Source organism: Haemaphysalis longicornis, unplaced genomic scaffold, assembly GCF_048455015.1.
Source record: "Haemaphysalis longicornis isolate Haplotype H1 unplaced genomic scaffold, Haemaphysalis longicornis Haplotype H1 scaffold_4, whole genome shotgun sequence".
Taxonomy (NCBI): Eukaryota; Metazoa; Arthropoda; class Arachnida; order Ixodida; family Ixodidae; genus Haemaphysalis; species Haemaphysalis longicornis.
In genome coordinates this window covers 16,023,489-16,050,746 of record NW_027526361.1, presented here as the reverse complement: position 1 = coordinate 16,050,746, position 27,258 = coordinate 16,023,489, and the positions used below count along the sequence as shown (strand labels likewise).

The 27,258-nt window shown below is 46.6% G+C and overlaps 2 protein-coding genes across 2 annotated transcripts in view; one reads left to right on the top strand and one right to left on the bottom strand.

Moving 5' to 3' along the window:
• LOC144178302 (proclotting enzyme-like) overlaps positions 1–27,258 on the top strand; it is a 439,300-nt gene that overhangs the window by 132,446 nt on the left and 279,596 nt on the right. The gene's annotated exons all lie outside the window — the stretch shown is intronic.
• Positions 1–27,258, bottom strand: part of Phcl-1 (pH-sensitive chloride channel 1) — an 88,389-nt gene that overhangs the window by 27,342 nt on the left and 33,789 nt on the right. The window contains exons 2-6 of the mRNA XM_077706036.1: positions 19,998–20,164; positions 15,070–15,149; positions 10,526–10,590; positions 6,588–6,885; positions 3,472–3,612 (exon numbers count right to left, since the gene is read on the bottom strand). Coding sequence (XP_077562162.1) covers positions 3,472–3,612; positions 6,588–6,885; positions 10,526–10,590; positions 15,070–15,149; positions 19,998–20,098 — 685 coding nt within the window. The 5' untranslated portion in view covers positions 20,099–20,164. The remainder of the gene's footprint in view (positions 1–3,471; positions 3,613–6,587; positions 6,886–10,525; positions 10,591–15,069; positions 15,150–19,997; positions 20,165–27,258) is intronic.

Here is a 27,258-nt window from a genome sequence, read left to right as displayed (position 1 = left end):
CCAAATTTTAACGTTTTTCTAAATTTCGTCTGATTAATTATCTTCATTTACGCTATTTTAACGATTACAGGTGTTACTTCCACCAAATCTGCATTTTTTTGTGTATATGAATCGCGTTACAGGGTTCGCCATTTTCACTATTTTTTGTATTTCCTTGTTTTTCTTGTTTTTCAAAATTCTGTTCAACGAATTATCTCCATTTAGAATATTTTAACGAGTAAAGGCGGAACTTCCGCGAAATCTGCATTTTGTGGAAGTCCAGGTGTTACACGGTTCGCCATTTGCGCTATTTTAATATTTTCGTATTTACTGGGTTTTTTTTTTTAATTTCGGCCCATTTTTCTCGACCATTTGCACTATTATAACGATTAAAGGTGAAACTTCCACGAAATCTGCATTTCTGTGGAAATGAACAGCGTTACAGTCACCATTTTCGCTATTTGTTATATTTATCTAATTTTTTTTGGTTTTGCTAAATTGTGTTCGTCCAATTTTCTCCATTTACGCTAATGTAAGGATTACAGGTAGAACTTTCGTGGCGTCCGCATTTTTGTGGAAATGCAGGGCGTTGCACAGTTTGTCTTTTTCGCTATTTTTCAATATTTTCCTTATTTTTTGATTTCTCAAAATTCTGTTTGACCAATTCGCTCCATTTACGCTTTATAACGATTAATGGTGGAAACTTCGCGAAATCTGCATTATTGTGGGAATGCAGGGAGTTACACGGTCCTGGCTCTGGGGGCACTCGGTAAAGAATGCTGCGCATGAAAAAAACGCGATGCGTTCAAAATGGCGCATAAAGACTCCAGCACGTGCTAAATGAAAGAAAGCACAGAAAGAACACAACTCCCGCTCGTGCTCTTCCAGGCAGAACAAGCAACAAAAGGGAAAGGAAAGTATGCAAGCTGTCCCAGGAGGAGGCGCGTGAGCCCTGCGGAGGCGGGAAAATTGAATTGCATTTAACAAACCTGTATTCATTTCAGGAGTGAGACAGAGAGGGGTAGAGCGTGACGGGTGGTAGTAAAGAGCGAAGAACGGCGCTAGAGCCCCAATGGCGAATCACTGCTCTGCACTTCCGACAGCTTCACGTTGAGTGGAACTGCTTTATTTTGGCCCTTAGTTCTTGCAAACTGTTCGCTTTGGTTTTGTTTCGGGGTTTAGTTTTGTTTTATTTTTTTATTACAGGTACATTGGCACATTTTAATTCTCATACGTGATTTTTTATTTAAGCTGGAGGTTTTGCCGAATCAGAAAATTAACTTTTTTCACGTTACATTGCACTCTACCAGTTTGATTAGTGCACCGCGATAATTATCAGGAAGAAAATGATATATTGCCATTTCCTTGACGGCACCGCAGCCCTCCTAACTATGAACTCCTTTTTCTAAGCTCGCGGGGAAAGTTAGTGACGCTTTATGGGCTGCTGTATGCAGTAAATTTCAGCACTTTTAAAAGAGCAATATTATAAATGCGTGGAAATTGTTTTTAATATTTTTGTATCTTCTACAAATAGCTGAAAACGTCGCGGCATTTGCACATTGGAAACAAATAAACCAACACACTAAAAAAGTGAATTATCAACACAAAGATGCGAAAAAACCTATTTGGAAGGTCTAAAATAACAATATTGCCCTGCTTCCTAAAGCGCAGTTTGTCCCGATTTAAAAATCCGCATTTTATTTAAAGCTTCTATCCACATGATACGCTTAAACTGGGTGGTCTAGTATCAGCTTTCTTTAATTCAAATACCGTACAAGAGTGTTTTGCTTCACTCTGAAACCTGGCAGCGTTGGCAAAACGAGCTAGTGGACCAGCTAGCAATAGTTGCTCGTTCAAAGTGCCTATTTCGGCAATGTTTTAACAATGTGCCCCCCAATACCTTCGGTGTCATGTCCCAACGAGTGCAGAAATTCAGTACTTGCATATGTGGACCCGCAAGCGTAAGCGAGCGAATCACAGCATGTTTCGAGTTAAACATCTGAAGCTGAGCCACCCCGCACCCATGAAAGGAAAACACTTCATAGTCCGTGTTCTCAAACTTCACAAAGTAAACAGACAATGTCAAATTCGAGGACATACCCCGGCCATGTTGTCAAGCATTTGCTAGTTGGATGTGCCCCTTCAGGCTTGAAGTACCACTAAGCAACATGCATGTAAACGTAGAGGCCTTTGAGTTTCGCATCTCATGTCTTGGCGTTGCAAGATGCACTTCCGGTGACACTTAATATACAATTCCTGTAGGCCTGCCATACGGTAATAGCTGTAATCATATTTTCACGTATTATCTTTGTATAAAACCAACCAGCGTCGCACGGGGCATCTTCTATGAAAAAAAAAAAAAACAGAGGCCCTCTAAACAGAACAAGAAATTTGGCCGTGTTAGCCTCAGCTAGCATAGGCACGCAGAGTGGCCCTAACATTTTATTACTGCAGATGGCGTGGTAGCAAATTGCACACGTGTGCTGCCTTATGTTTGTCGTTTTCCACGTTAAGTCGCTGTTTTTCCTTCTTCGTGACCCCACGGCAGTTACAGCCAGGAGTGCAATACAGCGCCTGCGTAGACATCGCAAAAAGGAATTGAATCCGCGTTCTAAGAAGTTGAAATGTGAAGTTCTTATATGGTAGTCGCTAAACGCGCGCGCGATAACGCTTCCGTAATGTGAACACTTGCTTTTCGCTGCCAGAGAGATACACCACGGAAAGGAATTCCCGTGAAACGCTGACAGAAGGAAGAAAACGATCACATTCAGCGGCTCTTGCTTCTATCTCTGGCTTGCGAATGCCTACTGAAAAGTTTCCCGCTGTAAACAGTTTTCCTCATCCCTGACCAAGGTCTGTTACAGAGCTGGTGGTTTAAATCTCCCTAGAACAAATACAGGCAGAATTCATTGAAATAACTGCCTTCAAATGCGAAGCATTCTTGGCTTGTGAGAGTTACTCGCTATTAAGGGAAAGAAATAATGTAAAGCGAGTACTGTGAGTGCGAGTAGCGTGAATAGTGCGGTTAGTGTTAGTAGTGGGCGTGCACTTTGCATTAGTACTAACGTTTTCTCCGCCATCATATTCATCGTGCTGTGGGGCACAATCCAGAGGCAAGTTGGTCTCCAAGTATTGTTAAATAAATCACAAGCCATTCACAATACTGAAAACCATGAGAAGTTTCATTTGGGAACTTTGAATTACTATGTCCTTGGCGTATACTGTTTGGTGTTCGTCTCTGATGGCGTGTGTCACCGTACTGCGCCCCCAATCAGCGTAATCATGCCGAGTGGCTATCAATATGGCTCAACTTAAGACGCGAAACAGTCTCATAGCAATACCGACACTACAAGGTCTTGAAGTGTACAAATAATGCTTCGCATTAGCAACTGCCTAAAGAGCGTTGGTTTGTGCAGCAGCTGGTTATGCAGCAGCTGGTCTTCGATTGTCTTGGCGAAGATGCAAACGGAATGAGTGTCGTTATTAGCCCACCTCTCCATGTGTGTCTCGTGTCGCAGTAGCCAGTCTCGTTCTTGGCCAGGTAGGCGTTGTGCGCCCGCAACGACGTGGCCGTGCTGATGGACGGCTCGGTTGGCGACCAGTCGATTTTGAGCTGGTTCTCTTCGTGCGACACTGCGCGGAGAGTGCAGAGACTACATTAGGATCGAAAGGGCATTCGAGAAAATCACGCGCACACAAACACTTCACATGGCTTAGCATGTGTGCGTCAGTACGTCGTCCGAAAATTCTGCGATTAGCAAATAACGTTCGCGCATTGGCAAGAGAACGTTGAATTGCAACGTATGACTACAAAACATCACTCCTCACACTTCGCATGAGATATTTTAACGAAGGTTTTCACCTGTTTTGTTTTATCTTATTTTACGTTGAAGGGGCGTTACATAATGGATGTGTGCATTCAGAAAAAAGTGGAGGCCACTTTTTATTATACTGCGATGTAATTTTTAACGGTATTCACAAATGTTGAAACAAAAGTTATGGCTGCAATTACGTGTTAAAAAGCTGCTCCAATCTGTTGCTCCTGGGAATAATACTGAAAACGAAAAAGTGGCGGCAAGTAAAAAGTGGCGCACGACTTGTGGGCGACTGACCCGAAGGAAGATAGTTCCTGAGGTGCAATCCATAGTGTTGAGTGATCTGTAAACGAACTTGAGAAGAAAAGCGTATACTAAAAATAGGGCGATGGAATGCAAGTAATCATAAACAGAATTTTGCGTCAAGAGAAGAAATGACGACGTTGTAACTGTGCTTGTAATAAATAAATTGCGTCGCTCGAATTAGAAGCGCTTCCAGCAGATTGATGAGATATACAGTGAAACCCCGTTCATAAGTTTTTCACCGGACCAGGAAAACAAAACGTAAGAACCAGGAAAACGCAAAAATGAGGAAACCTTCGAAAATGAACAAAAACAATGTAGCTTTCACTTCCAACCATGTATTTCTGCAACTTTGGCTTTCGAACCTTAAAAAATAATGTAGAATTGCCGCTTTTTTCTATCGCTGGAAAACACCACGCGCGGCAATGCTAGGTCCCTAGCGATGTCGACTCTCTTCCGAACTGGCTGCTTGTATACTGCGTTTAATACGTCAAGCTTTTCCTGAACGAAAGGGCCTCCTGTTCTTGCGACGTCATCAAGGCACGACAAAGTTCGCGGTTGTACATTCAACGGTGTTCTCAAAGCTTGAACCGCACTATGACGACGAGCGCGCGTGCTTCTCATGCGATGGTGCTTTTATGGTAAACACGCACTTCCGTCATTCCGAAGTAAAACTTCCGTTGTAAGCGCAGTGATGATGCATGATGGTGATAGCATAGAGTAACATAGGGCTATCTAGAGGTGACAAATTGCGCCTGCGGGCGGCTTCATGCAGTCAGTTCCGTAGCCAAGCCTGGCCGAGACCCATCAAACGTCATAATGGCGGACCGCGCATGTTCCCCAGGCAGGTTCGGAGTGTCAGATTGCGAAGAGTGATCCGAGAACGTACTCTGAGCCCCGAAGTAACACTGAGGATATTAATACTAAGAAGAAAAACAGCGCAAAAGACAGGACGAAGTAAAGACTACAAGCCACAGGCGCTGACGAACAACTGAGCGCTTTATTGCAACAGAAATATATGTATAGGATAAGATAGAAAAACAAAAAAATGAAAAAAGAACAAAAACAGATATCGAAATGAAATATAATAGCCCGTAACAAAAACGTAATCCACCACGTGGATTTACGGCGTAAGATGCTCATGACAAGTACACTATTACCTTCTCCAGAAGTGCAACCGACGGCTCGCTTACACACGCGTTTCCTTTCTTTTTGATTTCAAAGGCTTCAAATATTTCCCGCTCCTTCTGTGCAGGATACCGTGCGAGGATCGCACGGTGTCCTGCGATATCTAACGGTAACCTAATTTTTCGGTGCAGTTATCGATGGCGTACAGAAAAACAAGCGAATTTTGATGGAGGCAAAATGAACGATCTTACATTTTTAAGATGAAGTTTCATGAGCGAATGTTTAAACCATTCATGCACGCTCCATAGATAATTCTGGAAAGGCGCAGGATTGGAAAGATAAATTATTTTGCAAAAAATAATATAGTCGTCTGCAAACATTTGTGTGTTGAACGATACATCCATTTGTATATCAGTATTATCATTCAAAAAAGAACTGGACCAACGACGACCTGCTGAGGAATGCCTGAGCAATCAGTGCAGAATTCTGGATTTGATGGTCAACAGAAAGTTGTCGTGAGTGGCTACTAGGAATTTCTTTCATTCAGCTTGGGGTGTCGGCGCTTAAATTTAACGCGGCAAATTCAGTTTATTTCTACATGCGCACGGGTAATATTAAAGAGTAATATTAAAATGCTGCACTGAAATGTAAAATGCTGCAAAATGGCGTCACTCTAAAACTTAGAGAGTAAATTAATATACAGGTCAAATAAACATAAGTAGGGGAATTTTGCAAAAAAAAAAAAAACTTTTCTAGAGCCACGCTGGGCATAATAAAACCAATTGTCGGAATCAAAAATTCTGCGATATGCGGGTACATAATATGATCTAGGATTTAGGTACGCTGGCTAATAAAATTGCACAATAACTTAAAATTGAATGTTTGCTACCCCATCTACGGATTGCAATCTGGAGGAGCACGCCTTTTGAGATGGACTGTTGGAAAAGTGAGCATAGGTGAGCTGCACACATAAGCTCAATCTTATTTGTTTGAAGTTCTCACGTTATGCTGTCTTCAACAGCTGAGATTACCAATTTATATTCCCAACATTTATCACGATATGCCACGTGTAAAACGATGCAATGTGTGGCGTTGTAATTTAAATGTTCGTGTGTAAAATAGCACATTACGAGTGTTTTTTGAGTAAAACTGACGCCAAACCAATAATAAACTCAGTACATTCAGCGTCGATTTCGGCGCCGTCTTATATAATAACCGCTGCAATAGTGCTAGGAATTGAAAAAAATCTTGGGGGGTCGTTCTTAAACTTGTTAGGTCAATCACAATGGCAAAATAAAATAGTTCGCCGAGAACAACCTCGACACAGGGAATGGTGGGAGCAGGGCACAGTACACCACTCACTGCTTTCGACGGCGAAGGGACACTTTGGGTTGTCGAAGGGGAATATCTTGAGGTTTCCCTGGCAGACGAGCGTCATGTGTCGGCGCAGCGTGTACAAGACGGTGCCGTTGGGGTAGAGCCGGAGGCTCATGTGGATCGGCGCCAGGGGGGACTTGAACTCGCCGTGCTTGAGGAAGTAGATGTCGGGCTTCCACACCTGTCCCTCGTGCAGCAGACCGTTCAGGTGGGGCCCTTCGGCGGCGAACCGGAGCCGCTCGTCCTCCCAGCGCTGGTGCAGCAGGAACTCGATCTCGTACTTCTGCACCACCGGCCATCGACCCCTGTCAGGACCACTCTCCCGCATCGGCAGCCCCAGCGGTACGAGGGGACGATGCTCAAAGACAATTACATCAACGAAGACCAGGATGCTTGGCCTGGAACAGACCCATACTTTCTTTTGCCCTTTGTTTCCCCAAATGTTTGTTAAATTGCGTGGCCAAGGATACAAGAAGGACCCAAATTTTGGTGAGGCTTCGAAATGCAAGGGAGGTCTGATGATATCGGGCGGAATCTCGCAATATACTCGTGCTTTCTTTCGCGAGTCATGGGAGTGCTGGGAAAAGATGTACAAGCTGCCCTCTGACGCATCCTTGAACTAATGGGACAGCGGCATGCGAGGGCACCGTAATCTGGCACATACATGTACTTACGCGATACGTGCTTGAGACATAGAATGCGCGATTTAATGACAAGATGAGTCACTACGCCACCCCCTTCCCCCACCAATCGACAGTAGCAATGGCAGAGCCAGGAAATTTAATCTCTGTGCATTATTGGCTAAGTCCATTGCCAGCTGTCCCATTTGCAAAGTTTGCATTTTCTATTGCCGCCATAGAGTACATTTGTATGCCTTCCTTACTGGCCCTTTCCAGCTGGGGGCTAAGCACACTGAAATCTGCTTCCAAGCATGCTGACCAGCCATTCAGTGAAAAGTCCGCACGCGCAGTCGCCCGAAGGAAAGGCCTTCAACCATTGCTGTTCGACGATTACGTAATTGTAAGTCAACCTTAAAACTTTCATGGTCCATCGTCATGTCAAATCAGCCAGCTGTCAGGTCAGGGCGAGCGATTTTTGGCAGGGGCTAGTTAACTATCTGTATCAAAAAACGAGAGAAAAGGTGCTGTTCCTTTTTATTTGCTGACTTCCATCAGCTGTATTAGGCACATGTGGAAATATGTAAGTTTCGGGGTCTAACAGGTTTTTTTTTTGTATAAAATAACCCATCGCTTCAGCCCTGTTTGTTCTCGACATGGCCACAAACAAGGGCAGAACATTTGCGATGCCACAAAAGAGCCGTAAAGTTCACAGAGTTTTCCAACCACAGCAGGGAAAGAATTTAGAATGTTTGCAGGAATTCAACAGTGCTTAAATCTTTATTTCTCAGATCTTATTTCTGGAAATATTCGCTTCATAGTGCACACACTAACAATGAAGCCTTAATTGCGTCCTAAACCCCTGCTGTAAGCCATGCTTGTGTATTCATGCTTAAATTCATAGATATTGTCATGGATATTCTGCAGTTGGCGCAAGAAGTTGCGGAGTAGTTTCTTGGAATAGTGGACCCGTGGCCAACCTACTCTCGTGTAGGTAGTGCCGCTGTGCTTCAGACGCTAAGGGGCAACCAGATGGAAGAAGAGGAGGTCTGAACACGCGGAGATTGAACAAGTTGTGGGCCAGCAAGCTGCCGCTGCGGGATTGATTGATTGATTGATTGATTGATTGATTGATTGATTGATTGATTGATTGATTGATTGATTGATTGATTGATTGATTGATTGATTGATTGATTGATTGATTGATTGATTGATTGATTGATTGATTGATTGATTGATTGATTGATTGATTGATTTTAACGAGCCGACACTACCCAGGTGATGAGGCGCCCCGTATAGTGGAGGGCGTTACTTTGTAAATACACCTTTTAACGCCTCATCCCCGGGGTGTCATCTACAATATCATGCCACAAACTGCTGTCGTATACAGTCAACATGATTGTACCGCAGACTGCTGCTAATTCATAAGTTAAATCCTGCCGCGATCAGTTGATATCAGACACCGCATGGTTTTGGCGTACCGTGATAGTTTTTGCGAACAGCAAGAAATAACCAATACTTGTGCTTTCCACAGAAAATGTATCCATTTCTACCATGATGACGAACTTAGTAACTTTTGCCACGATAACATTTCGCCGACGGCTTTAACATTTTCGTATTGAGCGCCATAACATGTAAGCTGGTTAGGTGTTAGCTTCCTCGGTTCTACTGCGAGCAGCCTTTTTCCGATGGTGATATATCTGCCGCATTAGCAATTATAATCGGGAGCAGCTCTCGTATGTTGCAGTTAGAAGATAACGTACGGTGAAAGGGAGCCGGTCATTTAAAAAGAAATAGAAACAGGAGGCCTCGGTGCCGCTTACAGACCCAGTGTGATTGAAAGGCACCGGTTGTTCGGTGACAGCGGATTCGCTTATCTGTCAAGACCGGAAATTACACTCCCTGGCGTTCGCGGGAGGAAGCCGATGAGGCCATGTCCTTCTCCCCAGCCCTTCGAAACTTGAGCTTGGTGGAGTGCGGGCTTACGAGGTCGCCAACTACCAACTCTGCTTTCCGTGAAGTAACGACTACAGATAATTATGTTTTTGTCGAAACCTACAGTCCAACTTTAGGCGGCACCGCTGTTTGCTGTAACTACCACCCATTTTTCAATGCCCCTGAAGCAACACAAAAAAGACTGAAACAGTCAAAAGGTTGCGTAAAATACTGCCTTAGCCGCATGAAACTTTTATTTTGACACGGTTAATCGTCAGTGATTCTTTTTTTTTGCGTCTTTTCTTTCATGTGTGTCTTTTCTTTCCTTTTTCCTTTTTTCTGCTTTCGCTTCCTCGCTCTCCCTATTTTAAAGGGGGTCGGGGGTCCGCTCATTCTTACCCCGTCTTTGCAGAAATGATTGTTGCGTACGCCACTGTTTACATTGAGTTGTCTAGAACATCCAGGCGGATTACCCGTCTTACTGCACAGCTCTACATGGTTCGGACGCGCTATAGCGTCACTCTTAAGACACAAGCAGGTTGCTGAGGCTTGATCACGATTACCACAAGTGTTACCAATGACCCCGCCGCTGGGCTTTGTTTCAATACCCTTCGGCTGTGCGGCGAAGCCTCCACTACGTGCGCCTTTCAAGCAGGCTCTCCCTGTCGGTGACTCACGCTTGCAGCAAGCTCCGACAAACCTGGGTCTCTGGCGCCTATCTATCGGCGCGATCAAACTGCGGTGGCCCTGCCCCGAGGACGCAGAAGCCCCGCGTCCGCAGCGGAGACCTCCTCTCTCCCCTCTCTCGGACTTAGCGTGCGACGCTACTACCGACTGCTCACGAACTCTGGAAAGAGTGGTGTGTGTGTGTCTGTGCCGTCCGTAACGTGTGCACAATCTAGAGGGAACGCTTGTTTCGACGGTTAGCGCTTTGGGTATAAATAAGATACCTCCAAGCGCTATAGTTCATTCCTGTTTGAGCAGTGAGTCAATGATGTCACTCTGCTCAAGTCCTGTGCTGTAACCTCGGACGTCGGGGCATTGTTCTTTAGCTTCGACTCATCTCTCGCTATGAAGTAAATGAGTTACGTTTTGCCTATGGTCTCTGGACTTCTTCACGGCAGCAACACTGGCTGGCCGCTCGCTTCAAACCACGCTACCACACGTATGTAGGGTAGGAGGCGACGGAGCTCGGCTCGGGTCGGCCTTCCCGCATGCAGCAACGGGTTGTCAGCGGTGGGATGACCACGTCGCAACACTAGCAAAAAATGGCCGCAAAGAGCGTGCCTTTAGTAAATAATTTGTTATGGAGACGAGCGGGGAACAAAGCAGCGTGCGTGGAAGAGCAGCAGGGAAGTGACTGAAACGCACCAAACTTGACTCGTCCGGCGATGAAAGCGTCAGCAGCAGGACACTCACGTTGACGTCGGTGCGCTCTGCGAGGACACAGGCAGGATCATTTAAAGCGCCACTTGGGTATCATCGAGCACTGATGAACTCTCCGCTTTCGTGCACTAAACAACTGCGGCAGTGAAAAGACACCAGGTCCTTTATTGAAATTTATTCATCCCTCATTGCTGCCGTTAGAGTGATCGACTATTCACACATTCTGTTAAAGGTAAATATCGTGGCTTGGCTAAGGCATGGGCGAATGTCCCTATTTCAGAATCAGGGGACGCGCAGCCGAGCCAGGCCAACAGAGTCACTTAGGGCCTTCTGACCTTTTCATTGAGCCTCTGTGTCAGGTGTTAGACGGGCAGATTTTCTTAAAAGTCGGGTGCGCACCACATTTTGCTATAAAACCATTACGTAAGGCCAGAGGCTCAGGCGAGAATGTCACACACCTTCTTATTTCCCTGAGACTGCCGGCATCTACGAACGCCCGCAATGCCTTTGAGCCCAGTGCCTGTACTGGCTGCGTGTGCTGAAGTTTATTGGCAAGGCGAATCGTGTCTTCAATTCGCTGTACATACCTTCTATAGAAGTAACACTGACGCCAACAGTAGCCGTAGGGGCCTTACGACCGCTGTGGATAGGCGCCGGGCAATAGGGGAGCACGGCGGAAAAGCACAAAGCCCCCGGAAACGAGGCTTAGCGCCATTCGTTGCGCGTAAAGCGCTTTTCCGGGGACAAGCTGCGGGCAGATGAACCGGTGGACGGAAAAGGCCTGCAGGGACCGTTACAGCGAGCACGGAACAAGGAAGCTCGAGCTGAAGGATCATTTGTACCTACGGGGATATTTATAGCAATGGCCTATTCTCTAGCGACTTCAGTAGTGGCTTAACGCGTAGTGTGACTTAACATCCAGACAGTAATGGTTTAACTTCCAGTGGCTTAACCTGTAGCGGCGACTGAACTTTCAGCAGTGACTTAACGGGAAGCAATTCAAGAGGTGTAATAATATCTAAAAATCCAATATTACGAAAGTTCTGATGATGATCTTAGCATACATCCAAAGCAGAATATGTTGACCGGAAAGTTAAAACCCCCACCCATGCGACCATAGCTAGCTCGGCTTCAACAAAGACGAATTGAAGTGGAGGAGAGAGGGGAGGGGGGGGGGGTCGACATTACTACGCCGTATATGTTTTTTGAAAAAAAAAAAACGCTGAAATTTGTTTAGAAAGTAGGCATCTAGCTCGAGAGGTTCAAAAATGAAAGAAATCACAGAGATGTTTCTCGGCCTTTCTGAAGCGGTATTTCTTTAGAAAGGTTGGAATCTTCATAATCTCTATTGGTTCAAATGTAAGCCAAAATACAATTCTTTCTGTGAGAAAAAGGTAGAAAATGTTTGCTAAAAGTGTATATTGGTACCTTTAGTCCGCTTATTCATTCCTAAAAAAACTATTTTGAAAATTTCATATCTAGCAGATATGGCCACTTTACAATATTAAATAGTTTTTGCATGAGCGAAAGCACAATAACGTTGCGTAATGAAGCGCACTGTATATATAAATTACGCAGTACTAAATTAATCATGCAAACGCAAAAAGGGCACCACGTCGGAATCGCAAGTGCCAAGTTGAGTCGAGTCAAATTTCTTTGTCCCAGTCAGCCTGTCACCCCAATGCATTTGACGCGCACCCGAGTGTTTTTTAATCGTGAACAAAATAACGAAACTGCAAAGAAGCAGGGATTAAGCTTGAACTACGTACATCCTAGGGCAAGACCTCATCATGTTTTTTGTTTTGTTTTGTTTTTTTCGTTGTTTGGCAATAAATGATGCCTGATGCAGTCTTTTAGCAAATTGCCCTTGTCTGGAACTTTGCAAAAAACTGGACTTGCGCAAACAAAACATGACCGTCCTACCAAGCTTTGACGAGGTTGCGAAACGAAAACGCAGATAAATGTCCCACAAGTCGCTCTAAATGCAATAATGATGCTGATGCTGATAATGATTATTTGTGAGGCTTGCAAATTTTGATTTGATTGATTGGTTGCAGTGTTTAACGTGGCGACACAAAGCAGGCGATGAGGCGCGCCGTATAGTGGAGTGCTCCGGATTAATTTTGACCACCTGGGGATCTTTAACGTGCGCCGAAATATCGAACACACGGGCGTTTTTGCTTTTCGCCCCCATCAAAAAAAGCGGCCGCCGCGGCCACGAACCGAACGGCTAGCACATTTTAACGAGCTTACAATGCCCATAAGGAATGAGCTTGTATTTCCCTCTGCCCTGAAGGCTTTCACAAAGAACTTCGTATGAGTTCTTTTTCTTCCACTGTTTTTTCCATGTTTTTTCTTCCATGTTTTTTCTTCCACTGCTGCAGGCAGCTTCTGACTACGCTCCAAGGTGATGGCGGTTCAAGCTCAACCACTGCTTGCAAGATAAAAGAAAGGCAAATATACCCTGTGCAGATCAATCGGCGGTACAAGAAAGAGGACGACCACGGACAAGGCGAAGCCAAGACGGCCAGCGTCAATAGCCCGACCGCTGATAAAGCTGGCGCGCCACCACAGGGTGGAAAACTTTTGATCAAGGTCGGCAGCTCCCTCGGCAAAGCCGGCCGTCACGCCCCTCTTTTATATCTGCTCTTCTTGGTAAGCGACACCGCAAATTATACTTCACGGTTTCAATCAACGCACAGATTGGGATATAAAACGACGATGGCTGCGGTACTCAGATAGATTTTCAGAGGGAGGAAGAGCAAATGGCAGCCCGTTCCTTACCCCGCGGTTGCGACAGTCGGCCCTGACAGATTCGTTTTCTCAGAGCCCTAGATAAATGTGCGGGGTGACACGGCTGGCGATTAGTCAACCCCGCTTCCTAGCATGGACTATACAGTTACGCCGGGATATCTGGGTTTTCCCAGCAAATGTGCCATGCACTTTCGTGTGTCTATCTTATTTAGCTTAGGCGGCTTGTTTCCCTTATCAATGGGGGCCGTACTCAAGGAAAATCGAAAGTTCCTGCAGGGTTTTCATGCTCAGGATTCTCGGGGAATTTCAATGACAATATCTATGATCGTTATTAAATTTCTTGAGTACCATGTACCTATGCGAAAATACATTACTTTAAGAAATCTTGGTTGCCACATAAGTTACTCCATCACTAATGCTAATGTGGTTAACAGGGCGGATATTTCCATGAGTTGGGCGGTTCACCGGATGGTTCAGCGGCAGTATGCGCAGTTATAAATGGGCTAATATTTTTATATAAACAGAGGGTTTCGTGAGCAGATACGGCTCTTACGGGAGTGAGAAGGGCTGCGAGATTGTGGAAAATGTCACTCACTGGGGAAAAAACAGGAAACGCGCAATTTATTTTTGGAGGTCATAAAAAAAATCCTGGGGCATCGTCGCAAAACACCCGGTCAATATTTTTTTTGTTACGGTGTTTCAGTAGTACTTTAATTTCAACATTTTGAAATAGTTTGCATTTTTTGCGCTATTGCTTTTTATCTGAGGCCTGCATCGGAGTTTGACTGCACACCTAAAAGATACTGATAGCTATTTTCTACGGATATTCATTAATACGACGAAGATAATTGAAGTATTCAAAAGCGCTACAGGCTCGCAACCAGTGATTTATGTCCAAGGAAGTAAAAATTAACAGTCCCGGGCCATTTCCACTAACGTGAAACCTGGGGACGGGCGAAGCATGCAGTTTGTAAGTGTATTCTTGGAACCTTGGCGTTTTTTCCCACCTTTGGGGGGCAAAGGTGTACAGCTTTGCTGTAAGCCTCGTGTTTTTAAAGCAGGAAGCGTTCTAGCACGAGGCGTTGGAAGACGAGTGTCCCGGTATTTTAGTACCATGGCTACATAATGCTATGACGACATGAGACGACGACAACATGAGACGACGACGAAATGAGACGCCCACAGCCCAAGCCAATAAGGGTATTCTCCGCGAAAAGTGCTTTTGATCAAGACATTGCAAATGATACACGGGATCTCGCACGGTGGCGCTATCTGTATATATATGTATGAGCGCTGGGCCCTACGTCATTTTCATTGAGCGTCTTGTCCAAATTTCATTTGATCGGATGTTAGGTGCGTTTGCGCTGTGTTGATTATATTTGTCGGTGCCTTAGACGTCAACTTTCTTTGTAGGAACAAAGACAGATTTGAGCGGATGAATTTTACAATAAGAGTATTTCAGAAACTCTGTTTCTTGAATTGTAGCGCAAAACAACATAATAATCGGCGATTTGGATAAAAGCGCCTCTAAATGGGTGATTAGTTAAAAGTCAATAATACACAGTTTTGCAGGTCTTAACGCTTTTACAAACAACATATACGTATAAGAAAACGGTAACTGGCCTTGCGGCCTCGAATCTTAATCTCTGGGCATCGATCACTCCCAGCTCAAACACGGCGTGTAGATAGCCTTTCAGACTGCTTGTGTACAGCGGGTGATACAACGCATTCAAGTGGTGAGCAGCAGCAGCAGCAGCGGCGGCACTTGGACGTACCCCTGGGTCGAATCCGGTAGTCGTAGCGCACCGGGTCCACCAGGTAGTCGAGGATCTGTTTGTCCGTGTAGTTGTGAAACCTGCAATCCCACACTCACGCATGAGACGAGCCAATGTACTTAACGCACAACAGCACTGAACGCTGAAAAAACACATGGTTCAGCTGGAAGCTCATAGACTCGGCACTGCTCTACTCAGTAGGAAAAACATGTTTAGTGACTGTCTCTCCGCGATGGTCTTACCAAAAGTAAATTTCAACTGATAAAGAGCAATCGAGAGGGATTTGCGCTCAGCCACCACATGAGCCTGGTTTGTGGTGTCTCAATGAGTGTTTCGATCCCAAAACGTTACCACAACTGAAAACAGTGAACAGTTTAAAGAAACTGGCGCAGCTTCGACAAACAGTGCAAGGCTAGAGAAACAGCACAGCACAACCCTTCGTCGGAAACCTGGCTGTTGCACCACACGTGGATTTCCGAACTTGTCGCTGAAAGTTCTCCGTGACAGCCAGGCCCATATCGTTTTGTCCGCAGCCTTTCCCATCTCTCTCAAAGTGGACCGCGTTAGCGCGCTCTAGAACGGGAACTCGGCGTCGGTAGCGCGAGCTGTGCTGTGCTCCCCACTTCAGGCACGAATGTACGTGAACTGGCGAGAATAAAACGCGAGAGATCACTCCAGGAATGCTGTACATACTACATAGGGTTCTTGAATAGCGAGCGGTGCCCGCACGCGCGATGACGTCACAGCTAGGCGAGGCTTGGCTCCCCCTACGCGTCTTGGTGAAGGTCGACGGCGCCTGGAGCCCGGAGGAGCTTTTAGGGGCGAAGCTCCTTAAGGCGTGGGTCTGTCCATCCTCGACGTATGTATGTAGCCACCTCTAGTTTAGTTCTTGGATTGTTTACTAGATGGCGTGGCTACCTCTAGTTTAGTTCTTGGATTGTTTACTGGATGGCGGTACTTGTATATGATGAAAAGATGCACTTGGATTGTTTACTAGATGGCGTGGGTACCTCTAGTTTAGTTCTTGGATTGTTTACTAGATGGCGGGGAGCGTTGTAATAAAATCCGTTCGCTGTTGGCGCGCGCTCGGAGTCGCCCGATGGATAAGGCTGCAGATGTGCGAGCCCGCGAGGCAGAAGCGCTCCGTGAAGCTGCGCGACGCCGCCGCCAAGATCCTGCCGTACGAGAGCGGGAGGCCGAAGCGTGTCGTCTGGCTGCGCGACGACGCCGCCAAGATCCCAGCGTTCGAGAACGAGAGGCCCAAGCGTCACGGCAACGGCGCGAGGACCCTGCCGTACGTGAAGCGGCACGGCTGCGGCGCGAAGAGGATCTCCAAAACGTCAGTGAACGGGAAGCGGCGAGAAAGCGCGCGTATCGGCAGGCAGACCCCGATGCAGTGAGAGCTCGTGAGGCGTGTGCAAAACGCATCAGGCGAGCTCAGCCCCAAGGTGCCGACGCGCGGTTTAAGCTAGACTTTCTAGACGTTACGTTCGGACACAGATGTAGTGGGCGAACTTTCACTGAAGAGTCACGGTTTTACCGATGATTTCCCCTCAGGAGCTTCGCCCACTCATCATCATTCACCCCGTGGATATGCTGTGAATTTTTTTCTTTGCTTTTTTTTTTGCGAACGCCAACGAACCAAGCTCAAGCTTTAACAGCTCTTCTGTTAAAAATATACGGAATTAATTCCGACAGTTCGGTTACAGTTACAGTTCGGTAGCCGTGCTTTCTCGGGCCTCTGTGCACCAGCTTTTTTTAACGTTAAAACCTAATTCGCACAGACTCCATACACATTAATGGGTGTACCTTTATTTTCTTCGAATGTACCGTAGCCTATCTTACCAGATGTTTTTTTTTTCACATGATTTAAGGATGCAACTACCTTGCTTTACATTGTGACGCTCCGGGGGGATGACAATATTTTGCTTTCTTGTTCGTATTTGTTGCTTGGTTTTGTGTCACGAAGAAATTCGGGACACAGAATCAACATGTTGTTATGTGTAGGACATGTAGTTATGCTTGTGTGCAGTGTGCGATAAGGCACATTAAAAATGTCTTCATTATAGGACGTAGACCTTAATTAACCCATTCCTTTTTGCGAGCAAATCAAGGCGCAATGAAGTAACAGAAAATGCGTAGAATTACATCTACCCACATTTAACAATAAATATTTAAGATAACATTTATTTAGCTCATAAATTTAAAGAAATATAGTGCCGGGCAAGCATAAACCTTAGGTAGGCTTGTAGGCTTGTCTGCCTCGTTATGACACTAAGCTGAAGAAATTCCGCATTTCATAAAATTTAGGGTTTACACGCCATAACTGCACCTGCGTTCTTAGAGGAACCGTATTGAACGACTGCGGATTAATTTAGAGTGCATGAGGAACTTTCATGTACTCAGAAATCTTGATGCATGGGTGTCTTAGTTTTCTTATTACATCACAAAACCAGCCGCTGTGGCAGGAATCGAACCCCAGTCTTCATTCTCGTCATCAAGACACCTTGTCCACTGAAATATAATACAGGGGGTGTCATTGGCTAACGACGGAACCGAAGCTGACCGCCATTTTCACCGTCCGTCAAGCACTGATGTTTACTTCAATTAAGGACAACATACAAAAAGCGGCAATATTCATAAAACCGCATGCTAAATTCCAAAAATTTGCCCCATAAACCTCCTTGCAGTCTGTCCAGCATACCGCAGATATTTTGCTACAAATGATGCAAACAACTTTTTTGCATATTCTTGGTATTCAACTCCTCGTTATTATCTAGTGAATGAAGAAAATCGTAAAATTTGGCCTTTAGCCTTAGTACAAGCTAGCAACCACGAGAGTGAAAGCAAAAACAAACTTAAAACAGAAAGAAACAGTTGGTATAGGCCAGAACACCATCGTTCATCAGACAGTTGCCTCAAGCGCTTTGCGTCAACGAAGCAGGATACTTTCCTAAGCACAATGTTTTCCAACGCGGGTGGGCTAGTGGAACATGTAATCAAATGGCCTTCTGGATGGAAGGAAAGCGGCGCCTACCTCATTGACAAACATTAACCTTGGCACCCGGCCAGGCGTTTATTGCTACTGCAGCCAGTCCGTAATGGCACGTCCAGCCCAAGGACACGCTAAACGGGTTGTTCTAAAAAACAAAGACAGCCCTTCGGAGAGCCCAGATATAAACTCGGTGTTTTACGATGGTGTTGCTCCACGACCTGCGTTGATAAACACAGTCATTCATTCCAGAAGCAAGCGTTTAAACAAATGATACAAGCGCTGTGTCAGTCGGTTCGGTGGTCCTGACGTGTGCTCCAGGTCATGTATTCTGTAACATTGCGCCAAGCTGGCTTCAGTTTTAGACTCCAATAAAGGAGCTCGTAGTAACCGATATAAAAACAAAGGTAAGCGGCAATAAAGTGCCTATACAATGATTCTCACACGATTTACTCTTGTGACATCGGAATCAGTCTGGGGCTTTGATTCGCATGAGCAGCATTCGATTGAGACTTTCTGCTCTTTCATACCCACAAGTATAAGTGTGAAGGATGAGGAGAAAAGGAAAGAATTGATGGGTTAACCCGCGTGTAGCTTAAGGCTCCTTGAATGCTTTACGCATGTTATTAGAGAACTGCATGAGCTCACACGCATGCGCTGCTGGACGCATATGGGACCCGCGAAGATGGTTCCACCCCGTCTGGCGCCTGCGTGCACTACCCATTTCAATGGGCTCGATAAAAGTTCTCTCTCTCTCTCTCTCTCTCTCTCTCTCTCTTCCACGCACACACTCACACGAATGCAAGCGCGCGCACGCACACGTCCCCTAATTTATTTTGGTGGATTTCGACAACGCCACAGGCTCTGACTATGAGGGCATCACAACCTGATACACACCTTTTGCTCACGTTGTAATGTGAGCTCGGCATAGTTGCCTCATGCGTGATAAATTTATCGCACCAGATGTCCACACAATTCTGACCTTCTGCGACAAATCTTGTGCGGGACGATGAAAACCCTCTTTAAGCCCATGCATAATACACACGAGCTCATTGTCAGCGTCATCAAGAGCGATGAAGGGTAGCCTTTCCATATTTCTGCTGCGCGGTGGTCCATCAATGGTGAATGGCGTCAAAGGACACCACGCGCACCCGCATGGACGAAGTCAACCACGCCACTTCTATAACAAGACAGGCGTGGTCGCCTAGTTACTCCTGCATCTCCATTTATTAAGTTAGAGTAAGCAATACGTTCCACCCATGAATTCGCTAGGTCTTCCAGGGGTGAGGCGTTCTGAAGTTGTAGTGATTTTGCTTAAATTTTCGGCACCAGCCATTCACAAACGACACGTATCTAAAAAGTGCGTGCTTGCGGCCGGTGTCTGTCTGTCTGTCTGTCTGTCTGTCTGTCTGTATGTCTGTATGTATGTATGTATGTATGTATGTATGTATGTATGTATGTATGTATGTATGTATGTATGTATGTATGTGTGTGTGTATGTATGTATGTATGTATGTATGTATGTATGTATGTATGTATGTATGTATGTATGTATGTATGTATGTATGTATGTATGTATGTATGTATGTATGTATGTCTCCTTCTATCTCTCAATATATGTGCATGTTTATTCGGTGATCCTTGCTCCGGAATACGCTGTAGCAAACCCCGGGAAAGAACCTAGATGGAAGATGATGCGGATGATGAAGCATGGTGGATGACGAACGTCTGCCTGGATGTCTGCGGGAGCGGAGCAGGCGCATACGCTTAGACTAGTAGTTGGCACGTATCCTTTGGTACGTAACCACAGGGGGGAATAATGTCCTGATACGGATGTCTCCTTCCTGGTAACCAGTGCTTGCGCTGATTCACCTAGGCACATGCGGCCAGGCCATCGCCACAGTGAGAGACAGGGAAGAGGAGGGCGGGAAGAGACCTGATCAGGTGCGTCGCCGGCTCGGCCTCGGCCAGAGGGAACCTGGGCAGCAGCAGGAGCACCGGGAGCAGCACCAGGGGCAGCACCAAGGCCCGCAGCATGGCGCCGCCGCCACCGACCAGGAGGAGGGACGCGCGCAGCCCTCACAGCATGCCGGCCGAGCTGGCCTGCGTTGCACACGGAGCAGGACAAAGGCGCTCGTCATCAAAACAACTTTTTTTTTTTCTTGCCAAGGTCGCCTGTAAAGCGTGCTTTCCGTGAAAAGGGTGCGTAGAGTTGAGAAGTCAGTGAACCGACTCAAAGGGGGGCGGGAATTATCTCAGACCAATACTATGAATCAAGGATTACTTGAAGGACCACAAGGCCGGAATATATACGTCATCGTCAGATGACAGCCATTTGCGGCATTTTTTTACTCGCAATGCGGTATTAACGTGACACCTCCGATTAACACGTGCGCTGACATTTCCGTCGAATGTAGAAAAAAGTGACAGCTACTGGCGTGGCGGTGTCTTTATTGCCTAATCTACGGAAGGTAGCTCCCGTGCACTTAAGAACGTGGATACCAGGATAGCCGATATGCCGTGAGGAATGCAGACATGTCGTTCCGCACGTGCAGAAACGCCGCAGCTGAGCGACTTTAGGTGCGTTAGCTTAAGCTGAGGGAATTGGAGGGACGCTGTTGTCAGCATCCACAACACCTTGCCCCGGAATCATAACGACAAACACAAGCTCGTATAAAAAGAAAACGCGGAAATAACACTGCTAGTTTTCTACCGTTAAGCCGGAATAAAAAACAACATTTACTCATGCGACAACCCAGATCTGGCGAAACGATCTACGTGGTGTCGCGACCATCGCGCGTCTGGAGTATGCATCTAGTCTGGCTCTCCTGTTAAGTGACAAAAACAGTTTCAAACCATTCAGTAAACGTTTCACATACCACGATCACAACCTTCAGCTAACTTAAATTGCGAGTTACGCACCACCGCCTTTATTGCTGAAAGTGATCACGGTGCCACCTCTCATTTAACTGCATTAAATGTGACTGTCATGAGCGAGGCATCGAGATGCCGCTGCTGAAGAGGCACCATTCGGGATCACTCTTCCCTGCCGCTTAGTCATGCGCCACTTTATGCTGTCGGGAACGGGATCGTGGGCGCACCCCTAACGAGTCACCCTGGTGACAGCGATGCCGACACGTCGTAACGTAGTTGCGTATCTACGTACAAACGTTTGCAACAAGCCAAACATAGATCTCATTCTGTAATAAAAGAGAACCAAAGCGTCACGTAATTTTGTATGATTTGGGGGTGAAGCAACTACAATTTTTCCTGCACCATCACATGCACCAAACGATCCACGCATGTTACGCTTTCGGTGACATGTTGATGCAAAACTGCTTTCGCGCAGAGAACTTTTAAGGGGCACCTGCGTAAACTTCTTAGCAACCATCCCACAAATTTTGTACTCGTATGATTATGAGGCAACGTATGAATATGCAGCCATACCTGGCGAGCGAAGCCGAAATAAGGCTTCTGCGGCCGGCATTGAGAGGCTTCCTGTTTTTGCTGTTCTTCTTTTATTCGCGATCCCCAATCCCCATGTGCCCCAACATTGCACTTGGTGCTTCACCAGTTACAAAGTTCAGCAGCAAGCTTCGCTTGACCGCTAAATGTGTTCTCTGTAAGGAGCCTATTTCTGTATCTTGACGGGTAAACAGGTCAAGCGCGGGGGTCTAATGAAGATATAAGAGATTCGGTTTGGAGAGCTAACCAATTTAAAACGCAGGGAGGACCAGAACTAGCACAAAGTTGATAGCGAGAGTTGAACAGCAGGATAATACTTTATAGGAACGAATGAACAAAAAAATGCATGCTCCTGTCCTTTGACGACGCACTAGCTTTAGCGGAAGTCACACTGACAACATAAAAAACAATGAAGGACAGTGGCTGCACGCCTTGAGAGTGTCAAAGTCTCTAGAGCTGTAAAATAATTCGCTGTCAAAGCAGTATGTCCCAAGTCGTTGTTAACAGGAAGAAGAAAACGGGCAGATGCCGAAACCGGCGTAGCGAAGAACCTTCGGGAAATGGAGGCCCAAGGGAAGAGACGCGTAGCTGGCACCTTATCTCCTCCGTCCTGCGTTGCCATCACGTTTCCTGTCAGGCAGGGGGGACAAGCTGCCAAGGGACGCATTTCTTTTTCCGTCGGGTTGTCGTCGTAGAGGTTGATATAATCATCGAAGTTGGACAGTCGCCCAACAACAACAAAAAAAGAGTGAACGAACCGGTTTGTACTCACCCACCATCCCGAACTTCACAAACAAAGGGTACCAGCTTCAGGTACTCGACATGGAGACTTCATTGACTGAGAAACTCCAGGGTGTGGCAACAGCTTAGGAGACTAACGTGACAATATTTTCGCCATTAATCATTCACCGAGGTCCCTTCAGAATATTAATGAACCAATTAAATTTGAGTGCTTACTAACCAAGGACGATTTTAAAATAAATACTATATTAACTCAATTGTTTTCACGCAGTTTCTATTTGAGCATTCCCATCATTTTACATTTGCAACCCCGTTATTCTGTTATTAAATATTCTTCTCCTGCTTGTTTGAGCGCTCTGCCACAATGTGCTTGTGCACTATGCGCCTCAGTCCCCCCCCCCCCCCCCCCCCCCTTCAAAATAAGGCACAAAATATCAGAATTATGCGCCATTGGGAGCGTTCGAAGCATGTTTGCACGCACAAGAACGCGGGCGAGAAAAAAAGTTGTGTATCACATAAAGTAGCTCGTGTAATTATACTACATGACAGGGTAGGACAGCGCGGTGATTAACTGCCGCAAACGAGCGGTTGGAACAGCGCTCATACTTCTTTGTCAGGCCTGGTCAGAAGATCAAAAGGGAGTTTTCAGCTTTTGAGCCGCAATTTGAAGGACTAAGCATCATAATTACTTTTTAGACTATGAGAACCCATCTTTTCATGGTAATCACATTTGCGTAGTTTTCGTAAAACTACAATATCGCGCATCTTTGCATGGTAGCGTAATTAAGTAATTTGCTTTAGAATACAAGATCCACTTCTGCGAAAGCGTTGGGGGGTCCCTACAAGTATGACCGCATATTAGACGCAAACGTAGGCCATCGTGCAAAGAATAAATAACAACAGAGGCTAAGGAAATAAGATACTGCGAGCCTTTATTATAGTAAGCAAAAATCTAGCGTTCCACAACGTATGCCTATATTTTTTAAAGAGCAAAAGGCGGCGAGAAAGTTTCGCTCGTATAGACCCGGTTCCGGTCCCCGCTTACACAAATGGACCTCCTCATGCGTTAAAAATTGATGCGATGCGTGCGCGGTTTGCACCACGTCACGCTGGAACAGGGAGCTGGCCCCGTGATGTACATACCGTATTTTCTCGCATATAACCCGCACCAAAAATTAAAAAAAATCGTCCGAAAAGTGGGGGTGCAGGTTATCTGTGAATATTCTGGAAGCAGAGGTCGGCTTCACGGCAATGCAAGGCCTGCCATGCAGTCCGCATCTCCATCGTCATCATCAGGTGCAAAGCCAATAAGAAGCCAACACAGGCCATAGACAGATCCCCTACATAGCGTGTTTATTCGGACTTTTCACATGCTTTGTTTGGTTTGGTCAACAGTGTCTGTTGCGGTGATTTTCGTGCGCTTTGTAGCGAAGTTGTTGGGCCCCCAACTCAGGTGTGGCCAGTTTGCACCGTTGGTCAGCCTTGTCTGGTGAGGCACCATGAGTGGGTCTCGGCGTCAATCTTTCACCGCGAAAGAGAAGCTGAAGATCATAGCTGCTGCGGAGGAAATCGGTAACAGAGCAGCTGCGAGAAAGCACGACGTCGACGAGTCCTGCATTCGCGACTGGCGGAAAAAAAAGGCCTCTCTCGAAAGTGCACACAAGGAGAAGCGAGCATTTCGCGGCCCGAAGACTGGCGCGTACCCCCTTCTTGAGACGCAGCTTGTCAAATTCATTGAGGAACGGAGGAGTCGTGGCCACGCTGTGTCCACGGAGATGGTGCAGATGGAGGCTCTGAGGTTGGCCCGGGAGATGAACATTCCATGCGAGTTTCGTGCGAGCCGTGGATGGCTCCAGCGATTCATGGCCAGGCACGGATTTTCGATGCGGTGGCGAACGACCTTGTGCCAGCGGCTTCCCAACGCCTACGAGGAGAAGCTGTTGAACTATCAACGTTGCGTCATCGGGCTCAGGAAGGATCACAACTACTTGCTCTCCCAGGTGGGAAATGCCGACCAAACGCCCGTGTACTTCGAGATGTTCATGGACACCACTTTGCAGAAAAAGGGCTCGAAATCTGTGAGCGTGCTGACGGGCGGAAACACCAAGCTGCGCTGCACCGTAATGTTGTGCGCTTTGGCGGACGGCACCAAACTGCGCCCGTATGTAATCTTCAAGCGCAAAACGCTACCCAGTACCCCACTGCCACCAGGGATTGTTGTGCGGGCCGAAGATAACGCTTGGATGAATAGTGACCTCGTCGGTGACTGGCTTCGCACGATCTGGGAGAGAAGGCCAGGAGCCATGTTGGCACGGCGGTCGATGCTGGTGCTGGACTCGTTCCGAGGCCACTGCACTGACGCAGTGAAAGCGCGCCTCGCCGACAACCGCACGGACCTCGTGATCATACCCGGTGGCATGACTTCCATGCTCCAGCCACTGGACGTGTGCCTAAATAAGCCGTTCAAGGCGCACGTGAAGCGGCTGTATGCCGAATGGATGGCCGACGGCCTTTACGCCCTCACACCGACGGGGCGCGTCCGGAGGCCGGACATTGCGCTACTGTGCCAGTGGATCGTGGATGCGTGGGGGGCGATTCCGGCCGACATGGTGCGCAAAAGCTTCAAGAAGTGCGCCATCAGCAATTCCTTAGATAGCACCGAAGACGACTGCGTCTTTGAGAGCGGCGACGAAGCCTCGGATGGCAGCAGCAACAGTGGCGAGTCTGGCGATGGTTGACTGAACTGACTGAACCGGAATCGGCGCTGAGAACGTTGCGGCGATCATTTCGAAATAAAGTTCATCTGTAAACGAGATTGTGACTGTGCAATTGTGACTTCCTAGACCAGTTTTTTTTAGGTAAGCATGCGGGTTATACGCGAGGATTTTTTTCTTTTTTCGGGGAGTTCAAAGTTAGGGGTGCGGGTTATATGCGAGAAAATACGGTATACCGCAATGAGGCCGGAACGATAAGATTGATGCGCTCTGTACGAGGGAAAAGTTGAGGCCGCGTTGAATGTGATGGGGCCAAAAACAAAATGAAGGATCTTGCCTGCTCCACAAATGTCCAACAAGCTTTGCCACGCTCTTATTGCTGTTGTACTGTAAGGGCGTGGGTGATGTGACAACTGGGCAGACAAAGTGGTTACGCATCTCATTTAGCTGAGCTATTCAGTAAAGTTTCAGTAAAGTTTCTTCATCCTGGTGTTCCATGCGCCGCTCCTCCCTTTTTGCTACATTACGTTTGTAATTATCGACTGCCTGCAAACACAGCGCCTAAGGCCAGTATTGGAAAACCATTTCCGGCTAAGCAACGCGGAAACAGATCAGCCTTTTATCGTTTTACATTGTAGCCTGAAGAATGCCACACAGTACGATCATACCGACAAAGCTGTTCACAGAGCCGGCTTCTCTATGGTGCAGCGGGCATCATGTTAAACAGTTGTTTTAGTTATGACGACAAAAAATAGCAATAGACATCAGCGATTACAGAAAATTCAGTGCTTTTTTTTTTAATTACATAACAGATGCACAACATTTCTAGAGAGGTTGTGCAATAAATTGACGATACATTCCACCCCCTGAAATGTAGACATCATACACATCAGGTTGAAGCGAAAGCGAACTCAACTTCTGCAAATCCCGTGGCCAAAGAGGAATTCGTTCCTGCTGTCGCATGTTTTCAAAAACGTTTTTCTTTTTAATCAACCAGCCCAACGAGTTAGTGGATAATACAGTCAAGAACATTTTGATTTACTAACATTTAACGACCACAAACGTCTGAACGATAAGTTCTACCTGATACCATTCACTGAAAGGCAGTATTAGTAACTGTCAAGTCATTTCGTTCCCCAGTTAGTTTCACCGTTTTTCTTACGCGTGCCGCTTTTTGTTAACTGTTCTATAAGCCCCTTATTTCACAAGTAAAACAATGCACAATCATTACAGAACTGCTAACTTGTCTCATTAAAACGGCAAAAGTTACATAGAAGCACTCCAGAAAGAGGGCGCCAGCTTCTCCGTGTAGGTAAAAATCAAGAATTAGGCCGGCATGTGTGTCGAGCAGGTCTTGCGTGTGGCAGCCTTCACCCGGCGAACGACACTCAAGGAGCAGCGCAGTTCAAACCAGCTGTTGCTCCAATGAGGCAACGGCGCCTTTCTGAGGTAGGCGCCTCAGGAGACATCAAGCGAGACAGGCCTGTCGCCTGCAAGTCGCCAGGAGAAGCCGTTGGACCCTGAATTGGCGAGAGGGCCTTGCCTCAACCGCGCATTGCGTATCACCCCCAAGAAGGGAGATTCGGCGTTCACATTCGCACACCTTGTTTTTTAGAGACATTAGCCGCTACCATATCTATTTTCACTGGCTATCACCCCTGATTAAAATTTACATTTTTTCGCAGTTCGAAGGTAGCGTGTATCCAGCTGTGTGCACACCCAAAGGCAGTCATGTAGCTGGTGGCGTTCCGCGTCGTCCACAGCCGCCGCCTACTGCGTTGCTCATCACGTCACCAGGCACGTCGGAGAAATGGCGTGCGGCGAGTGAGGACGCATCCGTTCTCTGCTTCGGATACTTAGGGTTCGTTTTGCCCGCCTCTGTCGCGCTTAGTAACACAGGTGGCGCTAATGACGGCGGCAAGAGATCAGCGGTAGGGGCGCCAACTCCGTATTAACGTCGTTGGCCTGTTTTAGAATTCCGACTCGGTCACTGAAATGGGTGGGGCCGCATGACTCTACCTTCACCAAGACGCAAACGGAGCAGTTACATGCTCATCCGTTCAGCGCGCGCTGTTTCCTTGACAAATGACATTTTGACTAGAGTTATCGCTTGCATATGCTAAACAAATGAAACGGAGAAAAGGCTGGGAGAAACAGGGAACATTTGTCGTCATGCGAGGGTGGCCCGATCGCACTTTACGGGCGAAGAAATCATTAAAGAAGATACAAAGCAGTGGCTTTGCAAATAATAGTAAGACATGCCTGCCCGTTCTACTT